We start from the raw sequence: 15,778 nt of genomic DNA, 5'->3' as shown, positions 1-15,778 counted from the left end.
CTGGGGAGGAGCCCAGCTCCTCTGGGGAAGCTGGCCTGGCACACCTGAGCCCAGTGTAAAGGGAAAGGGGGGAGGGAAACTGGTTGTCGAGGGGGGTGGGGACATGGAGGCACTGGCTTGGGGGTGGGGAGGCACCTGGTGCCCCCACCTCAGGCTCTGGCAGCCTCACTCCCGGCATGTGCCCGAGGGAAGGCAGGAAGGCACGGAGGCCTTGTGTCTGGCCCTGTGTCTGTGTGTCTGGCCCTGTGTCTGTGTGTCTGGCTGGGCCAGACAGACTGTGTCACATGGGACTGAACCTGGCAGCCCAGGCCGGCCCAGGCTCTGACAAAGCCCCAGGTGCCTCCAGCCTGGGTGGGTGGTGTGTTTAGGGGGTGGATATTTTAATCTCAGCCAACACTGGATTTCACAGGAGAGGAGAATCAGCCACAGCATATGCTCATGCTAGAAACAGGTGTCTGTGGCCTGTGCCTTGCCAGGGTGGTCATTGGGAGCGAGCTGCAGGGAGGCAGAGGGGCAGCCTGGTGCAATGGTGGGGGAGGTGGAGGGTGGCCTGGGGTGATGGTGGGAGTCCGTCCGGAGGCTGGGCATTGGGAGCGAGCTGCAGGGAGGCAGAGGGGCGGCCTCGGGTGATGGTGGGAGGGCGCCTGGATCCAGCTGTGCCTGATGCCTGCTCTTTTACTTATAGGCCTTCCCCAGCCACTGCCCCTGTTCCCAGTTCTCAGCCCAAAACTGAAGCAGCACAAGCAAGTCCCTTAGCCAAGCCGTTGCAGTCCTCGTCTCCCCGGGCGCTTGGCCTCCCTTCGAGGATGGAACCGCCAGCCCCCCTGAGCACGAGCAGTACCTCTCAGGCATCCGTGTTGCCCCCGGCAGGCAGGAGGAACTTGGCTGAATCCTCAGGGGTCGGCAGGGTGGGTGCTGGCTCCAGGCCGAAGCCAGAGGCCCCGAAGGCAAAGGGTAAAAGCACCACCTTAACGCAGGGTGAGTAGGGGGCTGGGAGGCAGGAGGCCCCGGGGGCCCGCAGCTCTGGGACTCTCCCCTGGCCGCACTCTGCAGCGTGTGCGGTTTCATCATCAGCCCCACCCGCCTTCCTCTCCGTCTCGTCTCTGTCCTCCGTGACACCTGCTCACAGCCTCCTGGGGTCCTGGCGCGCTCTCTGTGTGGTGGCTGCAAATGTCCTCAGGGCTATGCTGTTTGCCGGCACCCAGCCCACCCCATCCGTATGTCCTGCAGGTGCCTGCAGCCCAGCCCTGCAGCATCCCGCTCAGCTCGGTCTGGCAGTTACATCCGGTGGCTCGCAGTGGCCTGGCTTGGCCATGGTCTGTGGGGCCTCCTGTTCTCCCGTGGTGTTTTGCGCTTCCTGCCTGTTGCTTTGTTTGACGACGTTGCACTGTTGCTGTGGCACTCTGTGTTACCACATGCCGGAGATGGTGCCCTATGCCCCGTCCCCCCTGTGGTGTCCCGGTGACGGTGCTCTATGCCCCGTCCCCTCCGCTGGTGTCCCAGTGTGCCCTGTCCCCCCTGGTGGTGTCCAGGTGAGAGCGCCCTGTGCTCCGTCCCCCCCGGTGATGGTCGGGTGACGATGCGCTGTGACCTGAGGGCTCTGGTGCCTCCTAGGCTGGGAGCTCTTCCTGGGGACTCCCTTGACCACACAGTCCTGTTTTATGGCCTCACGTGTTTTCGGGAACAGGGAGCGAGCTTTCTTCTAGGCAACTGGCCGTCACCCACCAGGGGTTAGCCCCCTGGCTGATCATGGCCAGGCTGGGCAGGACGTGGGCTTAGGGCTTGTGAGGCCAACCCTGTGCCAGCTGGGAGGCCCAGGGCACGGGGATGGCCAGGCTACCCAGTGAGCTGTCAGCTGTGCCAGGACAGACCCCAGGCTCCTGGTGGCCCTGCTTTGATGCACGGCTCTGTCTCCCAACCTGGGGGCAGCCGAGTCCCCCTCCCCGCCCCACTGCAGGAAACTGGCCGTCCCTGCCACCTGGGTGTGCGTAGAAAAAAGCTAGAGGTTCCCATGGCTTTATCCAGCTGGGCTCAGAGAACAAGATGGGCTGCAAAGGGCTTTTCCAGATCCTTCTCTTTGGCTGAGTTCTCATTGTTAAAGCCACGCCCTGGATCCTGCAGGACCCAGGAGCCAAGAAAGCCTGCAGACGGGCAGCCGTGGCTCAGGTGTTCCCCTTGCACAGGTGGACAGAGGATCAGAGCCCACGGGGCTCACCCTGCCACGTCCCCACCCATTCGGCAGAAGGGGAAGTTGAGGCCCAGAAGCAGGGAGAGCTTCCCCCAGGGACACACAGCACAGGAGAGCCACCTGGGAGCCCCTCCCCTGACTCCCTGCCCGGTGCTCCTGATGCCTCCCGGCCGTCTGGCTGTGGGGGTGTCTGAGGGTGGAGTGGCTATGGGAAGATGGCAGGGGGAGGCACAGCCACCCTTACAGACACCCCATTCCCAGCACTCCTTCCTCACACCCAGACCCCTTGCCTCCCACCCAGACATGAGCGCCAGCCCCCAGGAAGGCCAGGAGGATGGGCCGGCAGGATGGAGAGCGAATCTGAAGCCCGTGGACAGGAGAAGCCCAGCTGAGAGGTTAGGGATGGGTGGGGCTGGCCCAGGGCCTGGTACACCATAGGTGCTTAATAAATGCAGTGAGTATGTAATCGACTGATTGACACGCCTATCCAGGGATGGACGCACCTCCCTGTGAGTAGCAGAGGCCAGGTCACCCCTGCCTGAGGGACATGGGGGCCGCTGTCCCTGGTTTGGGGGCAGCGTTGTTGCGTGTCTCACCTGGGCATGGCAGCACCCATGTGGGTTCACGCACCATGCCTGCAGCTGGGGTGGAGTCTCCCCATGTGTGGGTCCCGTGGGGCCCGGAGCTCACGCCTGGAATCTGCTTCACACCACAGCAGGTAGCAATGGACACGTGTGTTTGCAGGAGGGTCCCAGCAGGTGTAGTCAGTGGGCTGGGAGGTGGCATTTGCTCAGAAGGCCACCTGCTCCCTCGGGCTGGTCTGCATATGGCCTGGGAGCCCCTCCAGGTGGGCCAGGCCTGGGGCTGGTGGTTCGGGTTCCGACTTCATGCCTTCTGCCCAGGACTCTGAAGCCCAAGGAACCACAGGCCCTGGCAGAGCCGAGGGCGGGGGAGGCCCCCAGGAAGGTCTCAGGCAGCTTTGCTGGGAGTGTCCACATCACCCTGACCCCCGTGAGGCCTGACAGGACCCCACGCCCAGGCAGCCCAGGACCCAGCCTCCCAGGTACTCCTGGACGGGACCCAGGGGCCCCCGGGTGCCTAGCTGGCCCTCCCCCTTGGGTGGGGGTCCCGGGACTGGACCTGTAGTGCCACCTCCTGGGGTGTGTGGAGAGGCGCTCTGGTCAGCCAGAGAAGCTGGTAGTCCTGGGCAGGCTTGTGTGTACATGTGTGCATGTGTGTGATGCATGTGTGCATGTGTGTTCATGTATGTGATGCCTGTATCCGTGTTCATGTGTGATGCGTATGTCCATGTGCACATGTGCGTTTATGCATGTGATGCATGTGTATCTGTGTTCATGTGATGCATGTATCCTTGTGTACATCTGTGTTCATGTGTGTGGTGCACGTGTGTTCATGTATGTGATGCATGTGTATCCGTGTTCATGTGATGCATGTATCCTTGTGTACATCTGTGTTCGTGTGTGGTGCATGTGTGCATGTGTGTTCATGTATGTGATGCATGTGTATCCGTGTTCATGTGTGATGCATGTATCCTTGTGTACATCTGTGTTCATGTGTGTGGTGCATGTGATGTGTCCATGTGTCTGTTCATTTATGCGATGCATGTGCTCGTGTACATCTGTGTGTGTGATGCATGGTCCATGTGTGTGTTCATGTATGTGATGCATGTGTGTGTCCGTGCGTGTGATGCATGTGTGTTCATGTGTACATCTGTGTTCATGTGTGATGCATGGTCCATGTGTACATCTGTGTTCATGTGTGATGTATGTGTCCATGTGTACATCTGTGTGATGCATGTGTGTGCAACCGTTTGATGCATGTGTCCATGTGTGCATGTGTTCATGCGTGTGATGCATGTGTGTTCATATGTACACCAGTGTTCATGTGTGATGTGTGTGTCACCCATGTTCATGTGTGATGTATGTGCCACCCATGTTCATGTGTGTGATGCATGTATCCATGTGTGGATCTGTTTCATGCATGTGATGCATGTGTCCATGTGTGCACCCGTGTTCGTGTGTGATGCGTGTGTGTGCACACACATCTCTGTATGTATTCCCAGCACTCATAGCTGCCCTGGATCCATATCCAGCTCTCGTGCCACTTCCTGTGTGACCTTGAGCAGCCAGCAGCCCCCTGGGTTAGCCCCCTGGGGAGACATGGCCAGGTTGGGCAGGACGTGGGTGTAGGGCTTGTGATGCCAACGCTGTGCCAGTCAGGAGGCCCAGGGCATGGGGATGGCCGGGCTACCCAGCGAGCTGTTGGCTGTGCCAGGACAGACCCCAGGCTCCCAGTGGTCCTGCTCTGAAGCGTGGTTCTGTCTCCCCACCTGGGGGCAGCCAGGTCCCCCTCCCCACCCCGCCGCAGGAGACTGGCCGTCCCTGCCAGCCTCGACGTTTCTGACAACTGGCTTCGGCCGGAGCCCCCTGGCCAGGAAGCCCGAGTGCAGAGCTGGAAGGAGGAGGAGAAGAAACCCCACCTTCAGGGCAAACCAGGTCAGCCCCAGAGATACCGCTGCTGTTTGGGGTGTACGTGAAGGGAGCCTTTCTCTGAGGAGGCAATGCCTGCTGGGGCTTTGGAGGATGCATTCGCAGGACCTAGAATGGAGGGAAAGCCTGGAGGAAGGACCCGGCCCCGTGCCCGCCCTCATGAATAGAGACCCTAGCTGTTTCAGAGCACCTTGTTACAGACTCATGATGATGATGGAATGTCTGCTCCTGGCAGCTTGAGGGACGGGGGTGGCTGGGGTGTTGCTGACCTGGAGGAGGGCAGGGTGGGGCTGGGCCTGGAGGCCACTCAGGTGTCTGTGGGGCTGGGTCAGGGCAGTCCAGTGGGCGTGCGGGGCATTAGGGAGGCAGGGCTGGGGCCAGCTGTGCTGAGGTCAGGCTCCTTCCAAGCTGTGTCCTGGTCACGTTGGGCCTGGTGGCCCAGGTCCCAGAGGCTCACCCTGCTCCTTCTCCAGGGAGACCCTTGTCCCCGGCCAATGTCCCTGCTCTGCCTGGCGAGACGGTGACCTCCCCAGTCAGGGTGAGTAGTGGTGGGGAGCCGGGCAGGGGCCTAGCCCTCCGGCATCCTCACCGCCCCTCCGTTCCCAGCTGCACCCCGACTACCTCTCCCCGGCGGAGATACAGAGGCAGCTGCAGGACATCGAGAGGCGGCTGGACGCCCTGGAGCTCCGTGGCGTGGAGCTGGAGAAGCGACTGCGGGCGGCCGAGGGAGGTGAGCGCCTCGGCCTGGCCCTGGGCCAGCCCGATTCCCACAGACACCCTCAGTCCTGGGGCTGGGGGCCATGAACTCTGGCGGGCCCCCCTGCCCCAGCTGGCTCCTTTCCCCAGATGACGCTGAGGATAGCCTCATGGTGGACTGGTTCTGGCTCATTCACGAGAAGCAGCTTCTGCTGAGACAGGAGTCAGAGCTGATGTACAAGTGAGAGCCCAGCCGTGGGCCCCTCCTCGAAGGCCGGGACCTCGTTGCGGGCTGGGCAGGCCAGGCGGGGGACAGGAGCGCAGAGTCAGGCCTCAGATGCATGTCTGTGCGGCAGGTCCAGGACCTCGGTGCGGTCTGGGTGGGCCAGGCGGGGGACAGGGCGGCAGAGTCAGGCCTCAGATGTATGTGTGGCAGGTCCAGGCCCTTGTTGTGGTCTGGGTGGGCCAGGAGGGGGACAGGGCGGCAGAGTCAGGCCTCAGATGTATGTGTGGCAGGTCCAGGCCCTTGTTGCGGTCTGGGCGGGTCAGGCGGAGGATAGGAGCGCAGAGTCAGGCCTCATACGCGTGTCTGTGCGGCAGGTCCAAGGCCCAGCGTCTGGAGGAGCAGCAGCTGGACATCGAGGGCGAGCTGCGCCGGCTCATGGCCAAGCCCGGTGCGTCCCCCGTGCGCCAGCCAAGGGGCCCCAGCCAGGGATGCCGCGGAGCCCAGGGTGTCTGGGGGCCGGCTCTGTGAGGCCACCTGACTGTCCTGGTGGTGAGACCTTCCCTGGAGCCAGGCGGGCCCATGTTTGAGTTTCAAATCTCCCATCTCCTGGCTGTGTGTCCTCAGCCAAGGCACTTAACCTTGCTGTGCTTGGGTTTCATCCCCTGCAAAGTGAGGATGCTCGTAGCACCCACCTCACACGGCTGTTGTGAGGATTAAACGAATCAATTCGCACAAGGCATTTAGTGTAGCAGCAGTCAGGGTGAGCCATGGGCATTTGTCTCGTGATGCAGGGTGCCCTGGCTGAGGGCACAGGCCCTGGCCGTCTGCCTCTGCCCTTTCCTTGCTGTGCTGCAGGGACAGCGACGCCCTGAGCCTCAGTATCCATATCTCTGCAGCAAGTGGTGTTTTTGCGAGATGATGGGGAAGGATCCCAGCACACGGGCTCTGACATGGCCGTTCCTTCCTTCATTCACTCATTCATTCTGCTCTGGATCCCTCCAAGACCCCACCTTCCTCCTCCAAAAGAGGAGCCTGGCGCTTGGGTGGTGGGGACATTGTGTCCTGTGAGGGGCATGGCAGTGGTGGGGGGGGCTCCTGCTGACAGAGCCATCCCCACAGAGGCTCTGAAGTCACTGCAGGAGCGGCGGCGGGAGCAGGAGCTGCTGGAGCGGTACGTGAGCACCGTGAACGACCGCAGTGACATCGTGGACTCGCTGGACGAGGACCGGCTCCGGTGAGGGGCAGGTGCCGGGGGCCCCTCCCAGCCAGGCCAGGTCACCTGGTCCATGCTCCCGGCCCTCAGGGTCAGCCAGCCCCGTAGAACTTTCTGACCAGGCGGTTATTGTCTATGCTGACTGGTACAGTAGCCAGGGGCCACATGTGGCCATCGGGAACTTTTTAAAGTCTTTTTTTTTTTTTTGTGAGACAGAGTCTTGCTCTGTCACCACGCTGGAGTGCAGTGGTGCGATCTTGGCTCACTGCAACCTCCCCCTTCCAGGTTCAAATGATTCTCTTGCCTCAGCTTCTCGAGTAGCTGGGATTACAGGTGCACACCACCACACCTGGCTAATATTTTGTTTTTGTTTTTGTTTTTGTTTTGAGACGAAGATTCGCTCCTGTTGCCCAGGCTGGAGTGTAGTGGTGTGATCTTGGCTCACTGCAACCTCCGTCTGCTGAGTTCAAGCGATTCTCCTGCCTCAGCCTCCTGAGTAGCAAGCTCGCACCACCATGCCCGGCTAATTTTTTGTATTTTTGGTAGCGACGGGGTTTCACCATGTTGGCTAGGCTGGTCTTGAACTCCTGACCTCAGGTGACCTGCCCTCCTTGGCCTCCCAAAGTGCTGGAATTACAGGCATGAGCCACCGTAACTGGCCGTAAAGTCTTAGTTTTTTTTGTTTGTTTGTTTTGTTTTGTTGTTTGTATTTTTTTTTGAGACGGAGTCTTGCTCTGTCGCCCAGGCTGGAGTGCAGTGGCGCAATCTCGGCTCACTGCAAGCTCTGCCTCCAGGGTTCACGCCATTCTCCTGCCTTAGCTTCCCAAGTAGCTGGGACTACAGGCGCCCACCAACACACCTGGCTAATTTTTTTATATTTTTAGTAGAGACGGGGTTTCCCCATGTTAGCCAGGATGGTCTCGATCTGACCTCGTGATCCGCCCGCCTCAGCCTCCCAAAGTGCTGGGATTACAGGCGTGAGCCACCGCGCCCGGCCAAAGTCTTAGTTTTTAACTTGAACTTCCAAGGCCACGTGCGTCTCCTGGCTCCTGCACGGACTGTGTGACTGTCCCCGACAGCTTTCCTGTCTCGTCTCATGAGGGGTCCAGCACATGGCACTCTGGGCCAGCACCTGAAGTCCACCTCTATGAGACCCTCTGGGAGCATGACGGGGCCTTGGCATGGGTCGGCCCAGGCCCTCCTGTCCCAGGTCACCGGTGTGGTCGGCCCAGGGCCCTCCTGTCCCAGGTCACCGGTGTGGTTGGCCCAGGCCCTCCTGTCCCAGGTCACCGGTGTGGTCGGCCCAGGCCCTCCTGTCCCAGGTCACCGGTGTGGTCGGCCCAGGCCCTCCTGTCCCAGGTCACCTGTGTGGTCGGCCCAGGCCCTCCTGTCCAGGTCACTGGTGTGGTCGGCCCAGGCCCTCCTGTCCCAGGTCACCGGTGTGGTCGGCCCAGGCCCTCCTGTCTCACATCACCTGTGTGGTCGGCCCAGGCCCTCCTGTCCCACGTCACCTGTGTGGTCAGCCCAGGCCCTCCTGTCCAGGTCACCGGTGTGGTCGGCCCAGGCCCTCCTGTCCCACATCACCTGTGTGGTCGGCCCAGGCCCTCCTGTCCCACGTCACCTGTGTGGTCGGCCCAGGCCCTCCTGTCCAGGTCACCGGTGTGGTCAGCCCAGGGCCCTCCTGTCCCAGGTCACCTGTGTGGTCGGCCCAGGCCCTCCTGTCCCAGGTCACCTGTGTGGTCGGCCCAGGGCCCTCCTGTCCCAGGTCACCTGTGTGGTCGGCCCAGGGCCCTCCTGTACCATGTCACTGTTGAGGGGCTGGCTCTGGAGAGGGCAGGGACTTGGCATTGGTGAGAGCAGGGTTCCAAGGTGTGGCCTGTCAGCAGGAAGGGGCAGGTGGCATGGGTCCAGGCGGGACTCAGGGCTGGGGTGCCACTGCTGGAGACTGTCTGGGGGCCCCTCCAGGGCACCTTGCCATTGCCATTGTCGCTCATGGCCACCTGGTCCCGTTTCAGGGAACAAGAGGAGGATCAGATGCTGCGGGACATGATTGAGAAGCTGGGTGACTGGGCCAGGGATGCTGGGGGCTGGGCTGGCTGGCTGGGTGGGCCGGGGATGCTGAGGGCTGGGCTGGCTGTCTGGGTGGACTGGGCGTCCAGTTGGGGGGGCGGGTGTCGGGCCCCCCTCAGCCTTGGTGACAGGACAGGCAGGTTCACCCTGAGAGTGAGAGCTCCCTCCCGCCCCTAAGAGAGCCAGGGGCAGCTGGTGACCGTGTGGTCATGGTGGGGACCAGCCCTCCGGGGCACCCAGTTGGGGCAGGTTCTCACGTGGGAGGGCACAGAGCTTCCTGCAGGCTCGGAGGCCCAGGGCGGACTGTGGCCAGTGGAAGGGAAGGATGTTTCTGGCAGGGGGACTTGTGTGGGCCACGGCTGTGTGGCTGCGGCGATGAGCACGGCCTCACTGTCCACCTGTCCCCTAGGCCTCCAGAGGAAGAAGTCCAAGTTCGGCTTGTCCAAGATCTGGTCACCAAAAAGCAAAAGCAAAAGCAGCCCCTCCCAGTAGTAGCCAGTAGGGCCGTGGGCTCGGCCCGGACCTGGCATCCGGACTTGGACTCGGGGCCATGGGCTTGGCCCGGACCCGGAACCCGGACTTGGACTCGGGGCCGTGGGCTCGGCCTGGACCCGGCATTCGGACTTGGACTCGGGAAGGGCCTCCTGTCCCTACAAGGGGCATGTGGACAGCAGGGACCTGCGCTACCGTCTGTGGTCTCAATAAAGAAACTGACCACATGGCCCCGGCCTCCTACGTGCCTCCGTGTTTGCCTCGGTGCCCCTGGGCGGCCCCCCACCTGCCTGGGGTCTCGCCTGCCTCCCAGCTCTTGCCTGCAGGACGGACGTGCTCTGTGGCCTCGGGCAGGAGCCGACCCTCTCAGGTCCTGGCCCTCGAAGGTGGGCCCTTTCATAGCTTCCTGGCACAGATGGGCTGGTGGGAGCCTCAGAGGAGACGTCGGTACAGGCTGGAGACTTTGGGTGCTGGGTCGCCATGTATCCGTGGCCTGAGAGCTGTGACCTCGTTCTCCCAGGACTGGGGCTGGGATGGGGGATTGTGAGCAGTGGCCCCTGGTCAGGGAGACTTCCTGGTGGCCAGGGCGGGATGTGGGGTGCCCCATCCTTTCTGACTCCCACTGAGAGTGGATGTCGTGGGAGGAGCGCTGAGTCAGGAGTGCAGTGTCCCCGTAAGACTCAGTTTGCCCATCTGTGCGGGGAGGGGCGGGCCTCAGCTGCTTGTTGCTGCGCTGTTTCAGCTGCTGTAGGAGCCTCTGCGGCGGTCCTGGGGAACCCTCGGCCATGGCAAAGCACCAGTGCTCTCCACCTGCTGGCTGGGGGGGTCGGGACCCCACGGGTCCCAGCAGGGCCAGAGCAGGTTCAGAGCTTGGAGCCCCTGCCGTGTGCGCGTGGGCCCTGGGGAGCTTGTGCTGGGCAGGCCTGTGGCGTTCCATGGCCTTCACCGTGCCTTCGAGGGTCTCAGGACTCCTGGAACGTGAGCTGGGTGTGGGGCATGGAAGAGAGGGTGGGCCGGGGTGCACGGATGGAGCACAGCCTCTGCAGTCACAGCTCTGCTCCTGGCAGCTCTTTGGCCTCGGGCTAGGGCACTGCCCTTTCTGAGCATTTGGTGACATAGGCTGCCTGGGGGCCGTGTGAGGATCGGAGGGGCCCACCGGTGTGCCTGGGGCAGTGATGAGGGTGGAGGAGCACGGAGGTGCTCTCTTGCCCTCTGCTGACAGCGAGACCCCCGCTGCCTCCCTGTGTACCCCCTGCTTCTGCCAGCCACTCGGGGCCCCCGTGGAGGGAAAGGGGCTCCCCCAGATGAGGCCATGGGTCACCTGCACACAGCAATGAGGGGGGAGCGGGGTCGTGCTTTGCCTGGCCCTGAGGCCTCTCTCAGAGGCAGGCCACTGGGACCGAGTGTGTTGGTGGAAACTCCCTGTGCCCTCCGAGGACCGGGAGGCATGGCTGGCAGCAGTGGGACCCTGGAGCCCCCAGGAGACTTCTGCAGGGGGGGTCTCACCTTGGTGTCGAGGAGTAGGGGTCCCTCGGTGGATGGGCAGGGTGTGCCCTATTGCAGGAACAGCATAGGCAGTGATCTTGGGAGCTTGAAGATGTGTGGTGGGGCAGGTTGGGGCGGGGCCGGGGTCAGGGTCAGGTGAGGCGGAGCGGGTGACGGAGAGAGAGGGGCTCTGTCAGGGCCTGGGCCGGCAGGGACTCTCCAGGTGCAGCGATGTGGCCTCGTTCCTCAGGCACTGGGCGCCTGGGGTGGTTCTGAGCAGAAGCCCCAGGGCCTCTGCTGTGTTAGGAGCATGACGCCGTGGAGGGCGGTCTGGACCGGGTCCCGGAGCTGAGCCTGTGGGTCCCCCTGGGATCTCAGCCCCGTGCTCACGTCCTAAGGCCTGACCCGCGGCAGTGTGGCCTCTTCACCACCAGGGGGAGGCAGAGAGCCACTTAGCGGAGAGGGGCAGCCGGGAGCCTGGAATAGCTCCATTTTTCAGATGGAAACTGAGGCTGGGAGAGGGCTACGGCTCTCCCACGTCACACAGCAAGCGAGGCGGGGCCAGGGCAGGGGGCTGCGTAGCATTTTTGAGACCGGAACGGGAAGGGAGTGTTGTCCAGCAAGTTAGGGGCGTGGGCACCTGGGGCTCGGTCCTGCTGCGGACTCACACCTGGGGGTGTCCCACTGCAGGGCCAGGAAGCTTCCGCCCCCACCATCAGCCCCCTGCATCTGGGGACCTCAGAAGCAGCCCTGGGGTGCCAGATGCGCTCCAGCCTGGGCACACAGTTGGTGCTCAGTGATCAGAGCCCCTGCAACAAGTGGTCAGGTCTGCCAGGCACTAAGCCAGCCCTGCGGGATGTCCTTGCTGTCCACCAGGGGCCCAGCACCTGCAGACCCCGGTGACATCATCATGGAGAGACAGGCAGGAACGCAGCCCTGGGGCCATGGGCGTTGGCCAGGCCCTGTGATGCCTGTGCTGCAGGAGGCTGTGAGGATGGGCGTGGGACCCCCGGAGCAGCCACTCGGGCACAGGTGGGGCTGGCTGCGCCGCTGCCCGGCTCCTGCAGAGGCTGCCCCAACCCCAATGTGGAAGAGTTTCAGCCCGGGCCCCACCCACCCTAGATATCCCTCACAACTTTCAGGGAGGGCAGAGGCACGCAGCTCCCCAGTGGCCTGGCTGGACGTCACACACACCTGCCAGAGACTCCGGGCCAGCGTCTCGTGCCTGTGCACGTGGCAGGCAGTCCATGCACATCAGAGGCTTTCTCTCTACAGACATGGCCAGGAACAGCCAGTCTTCCTGAGTGGATATGGGGGTGGGTGGGGCCGCAGAGAAGGGGAGGAACTGTTCCCTGACCCACACCCCCGTCGGCCCCTGTATCTGCACTGGCCTCAATACTACAGCCTCAGGTCTGGGGAGCAAGGGCTGGATTGAGGAGTGTTCTGGGCTCAGGGACCGGTGTGGTCCTTCTGGTGAGCTCTGGGGTGGGGAGCTGACACTGGCCCCGTGTGGCTGCGTCAGGAGGGACAAGGAGGGAGGCAAGGCTGGACCAAGCAGAGTCTCCACTGGGATGCTTGGAATTTGGACTTGGACTTGAGTGGCCCCTCCAGGCCGGGCACAGGGGGCCAACCCAGCCATTACAGGGCACTGGTCTGTGGGAGGGTGGGGGCAACTGGTGGGGACTTGTGTTCACCCTTTGGGAAGCCAGGGCAGGCTTGGGCTGATTCCCAGGAGTTCCTCCAGCCTCACCTCCGTCACCCTTGCCCCCTCCGCTCCGGCTGCCGGGCCTTGGCCACGGGCGTTTGCATTTGCTGGTCCTGCTGCTGGGGCCCCTGCACTCCACATAGCTGGCATCCTGCTATCTCTGCTTAACTGTCCTTTTCAGAGAAGCTCCTGCCCCTCATCCTGATTTCTTTCTTTCTTTTTAGAGACAGGGTCTCTCTCTGTTGGCCCAGACTGGGATGCAGTGGCATGATCACCGCTCCCTGCAGCCTTGACCTCCTGGGCTCAAGTGATCCTCCCACTTCAGCCTCCCGAGTTGCTGGGACACCCGGCGCACGCCACCACGCCCGGCTAATTTTTTAAGTTTTTTTTTGTGGAGACACGGTTTTGCCATGTTGCCCAGGCTGGTGTTGAACTCCTGGCCTCAAGCAATCCTCCTGCCTTGGCCTCCCAAACTGCTGGGAAGACAGGCGTGAGCACACGGCCACCCTGGTTTATTGCCAACACTCGGAACGCACCTATGTTTAGATGCTTGTTTGGGCTTCCTCTCTGTGACGGATCCTATGGAGGTCCCGGCTCCTCCGTCTTTCTGCCACTCCATCCTCAGCGCCTAGAACAGTGCCTGACACACGGCAGGAGCCTGATGAGGATTTGTTGAATGAAGGAATGACACCAGGGCTCAACGCCACTCCAGGACTCAGTCTTCTCACCTGTTAAGGGGGCTAGCACCTGGCCCAGGGTTGCTACCTGGTCCACTGGTCCAGGGAGACAGACCTGCTTGAGCCTGACTGGTTTCGTACTTGTGGGACCCCCGGGGCTGCCCCTGCCCTGCCCGGGGTGGGAGGATTAAATCAGGTCTCGTGGGGTGGGCAGTGGAGCCACTGCCAGCGGGCACACACCAGGCACCTCCTGCCCTACCCAGACTTGGGCTGAGCAGGGGAGGGACCGGGAGGGACTCGGGAAGAGAGCACAACGTCTCTTGGGGGATTTTCCGGGCATCCCAGAACGGGGGGCTGCCCTGTTCCCTGGGGCCCAGAGAGGGAGCCTGGCCCTGGCCCCGAGTGATGAGCACAGCCCGGCCGGGCCCAAAGACCGCCCCCCACCCTGATCTGTGTAAGCTGCGGGTCCTGGCCGGGGCCTGGGAATGTCACAGCTGGTCTGCCCGGCAGGGAGCGGGGAATCGACACACAGAGCAGACCCCAGCCGCTTCCACGGCGGGGCCCCCTCACCCCTGCCGGCCTGTCTGCCCTGCCCAGGCCTCCTGCTCCAGCCCCGCCCCGATGCACAGGAACTGGCTTGGCCCTTCCCACAGCACTTCAGCTACCCCCAGACCCGTTTTCAGAGGAGGGTGTTGAGGCCAGAGAGGGGAGGGACCTTCCCAGTCCCTGAGCCTGCCAGGGTGGGCCCAGCTTGGGGTGGGGACAGAGGGGCTGCTCCTGGCTGGGGCAAGAGTTGGAGGGGTCTCCGATGGGGGCATGGCCACGCCCTGTGCCATGAAGCCCCTCACAGAAACTAGGGAGTCGTGGGCAACACCCTGTCCCTGTGACAGGAGGGGAAACTGAGTCACGGAGTGCCCAGGGCCCCATGGCAGGAGTGGGCAGGGCCTGGTTTTTGTGCCTTGGCCTCCATCTGGGAGGAGGCAGGGAGCAGAGCTCAGACTCCTCCCAGTGAGGGCCCCCCATATGGCTCTGCTGCACGGCCCCAGTTGGGGGGCTCCCTGGCGGGGGGCTCTGGGAAGCCCACAGTTACCCCCAGGTAGAAATGTCTGTGGCCTGCACCTCTGCAGCCTGGCCTCCTTCCAACTTCAAGCGGCCGCTGTGAGGGTGTCTGGGAAGGAGGAGCTTTTCCTGTGTCTTCTGGCTTCTTCCTGCCCCTCCACGTCCTTCCAAGGCCTCACGGGGACCCCAGGGGCAGCCATGCCTTGCTTCTCTCGGGTGAATCATGGAGAAGGGGCCTCCTCTGGAGCCCAAGACGCAGGGGGGCTGAAGGGGCCTCCTCTGGAGCCCAAGACGCAGGGGGGCTGAACGGGCCTCCTCTGGAGCCTGAGACGCAGGAGGCTGACGGCTGCCATGCAGGCTTGCTCCCCAGCGGCCATTCCCTGCCAGACCCACCCTCACCTTTGTGGGGCCCGGGAGAGAGTTGAGCCCGAAGCTCCCCCCACTTCTCCTCCCCGGAAGCTGTGTTTAGCTTTGGGAGGGAGGAGCCTCCCACCTTGGGCCTGGGAGCCTCCATGCCAGGGCTGGGAAGGCCTCAGGAGGACTCGAAAGGGGTTTCAGGGGTGTGCGCTCAGGGAATTCTGGGGTCCCGGGTGCTGGGGCATCAGGTGGGAGGTGGACATGAGCTCTGGGTGGCCCCCTTGGCCCTGCAGACCCCGCCAGGAGGGGCACAGCCAGATCCGGGCCCTGCTCCTGTCTGCAGGCCTCCTGCTGGGGGAACCTCCCTCACCCTGAAGCTGCCCTGGCTCCTACTGGTCTGGAGCTCGGACTCCCAGGGCCCTGCTCCCCGGGGACCCTCCCGGCAGAGGCCTTTGACCGGCTGGCTGTGACGGGTCCTGACACCCCATCTGTCTGTCGGCCCACCTAGGTGTTTCCCCCCGGGCCGGCCTGCCGTGACGCTCACAGCCCTGCCGTCTCAGGTCACAGTTTTGGATTCTGCGCTAACGAGGTCTCCCAGGTGGGCTGGAAACACTGATGAAGACGGATAGAAAAAACACCAGCCCACCGGATTATTAATAAAGATAATCACACACACCCCTTCGTCGGCAGCCGGCCTGACACTTTATAAAGCACGTTAGGATATAATCCAGTTGAAACTGCAATATCGAGAACATCTCATCTTATCACAAATTGAAATTATATCACATTCCTCTTTTCTTAAATTAAAAAGCTAAAACCTTTTCGTTTGCTCTCACACAGTTGTGTAAAACTTAATCAGTGGTTTTAACAACATTATATTTCCATATGGGCCATTTCTAGTCTCGACTTACGGGGGAGAACTTTCCGGAAAAGGGGCGATTGGTTTTGTGAGCAGGAGCAGCAGGCCCGGGGTCAGTGCCTGGCAAGATGGACTTGGCCTCATCTGCACACAGGCGGTGGCTGGGATCAAGGTCCGAGGATATACCAGGGACGGTGGAGGGATTTCAGCAGACGCATGTTCCCATTTTAAGAATTGCCAC

The 15,778-nt window shown here is 62.4% G+C and overlaps 1 protein-coding gene across 14 annotated transcripts in view; it reads left to right on the top strand.

Annotated features, from left to right (window-relative positions):
- Positions 1 to 15,513, top strand: part of MICALL2 (MICAL like 2) — a 31,961-nt gene extending 16,448 nt beyond the window's left edge. The window contains exons 7-17 of one of the 14 annotated variants that reach the window (XM_034963490.3): positions 686 to 954; positions 2,490 to 2,583; positions 3,091 to 3,251; positions 4,549 to 4,704; positions 5,172 to 5,236; positions 5,305 to 5,428; positions 5,545 to 5,635; positions 5,995 to 6,068; positions 6,740 to 6,854; positions 8,849 to 8,890; positions 9,313 to 10,210. In XM_034963490.3, coding sequence (XP_034819381.2) covers positions 686 to 954; positions 2,490 to 2,583; positions 3,091 to 3,251; positions 4,549 to 4,704; positions 5,172 to 5,236; positions 5,305 to 5,428; positions 5,545 to 5,635; positions 5,995 to 6,068; positions 6,740 to 6,854; positions 8,849 to 8,890; positions 9,313 to 9,892 — 1,771 coding nt within the window. In that variant the 3' untranslated portion in view covers positions 9,893 to 10,210. Of the gene's footprint in view, positions 1 to 685; positions 979 to 2,489; positions 2,584 to 3,090; positions 3,252 to 4,548; positions 4,705 to 5,171; positions 5,429 to 5,544; positions 5,636 to 5,994; positions 6,069 to 6,739; positions 6,855 to 8,848; positions 10,211 to 15,186 lie in introns of those variants that run through there. The other 13 variants (XM_034963489.3, XM_034963492.3, XM_003819724.5 and 10 more) reach the window with 13 other exon arrangements.
- The last annotated feature ends 265 nt before the right edge of the window (positions 15,514 to 15,778 follow it).

The sequence above is a fragment of the Pan paniscus genome, chromosome 6 (assembly GCF_029289425.2).
Source record: "Pan paniscus chromosome 6, NHGRI_mPanPan1-v2.0_pri, whole genome shotgun sequence".
NCBI lineage: Eukaryota > Metazoa > Chordata > Mammalia > Primates > Hominidae > Pan > Pan paniscus.
The sequence above is the reverse complement of the archived record's forward strand: the minus strand, read 5'-3'. Positions and strand labels throughout refer to the sequence as shown.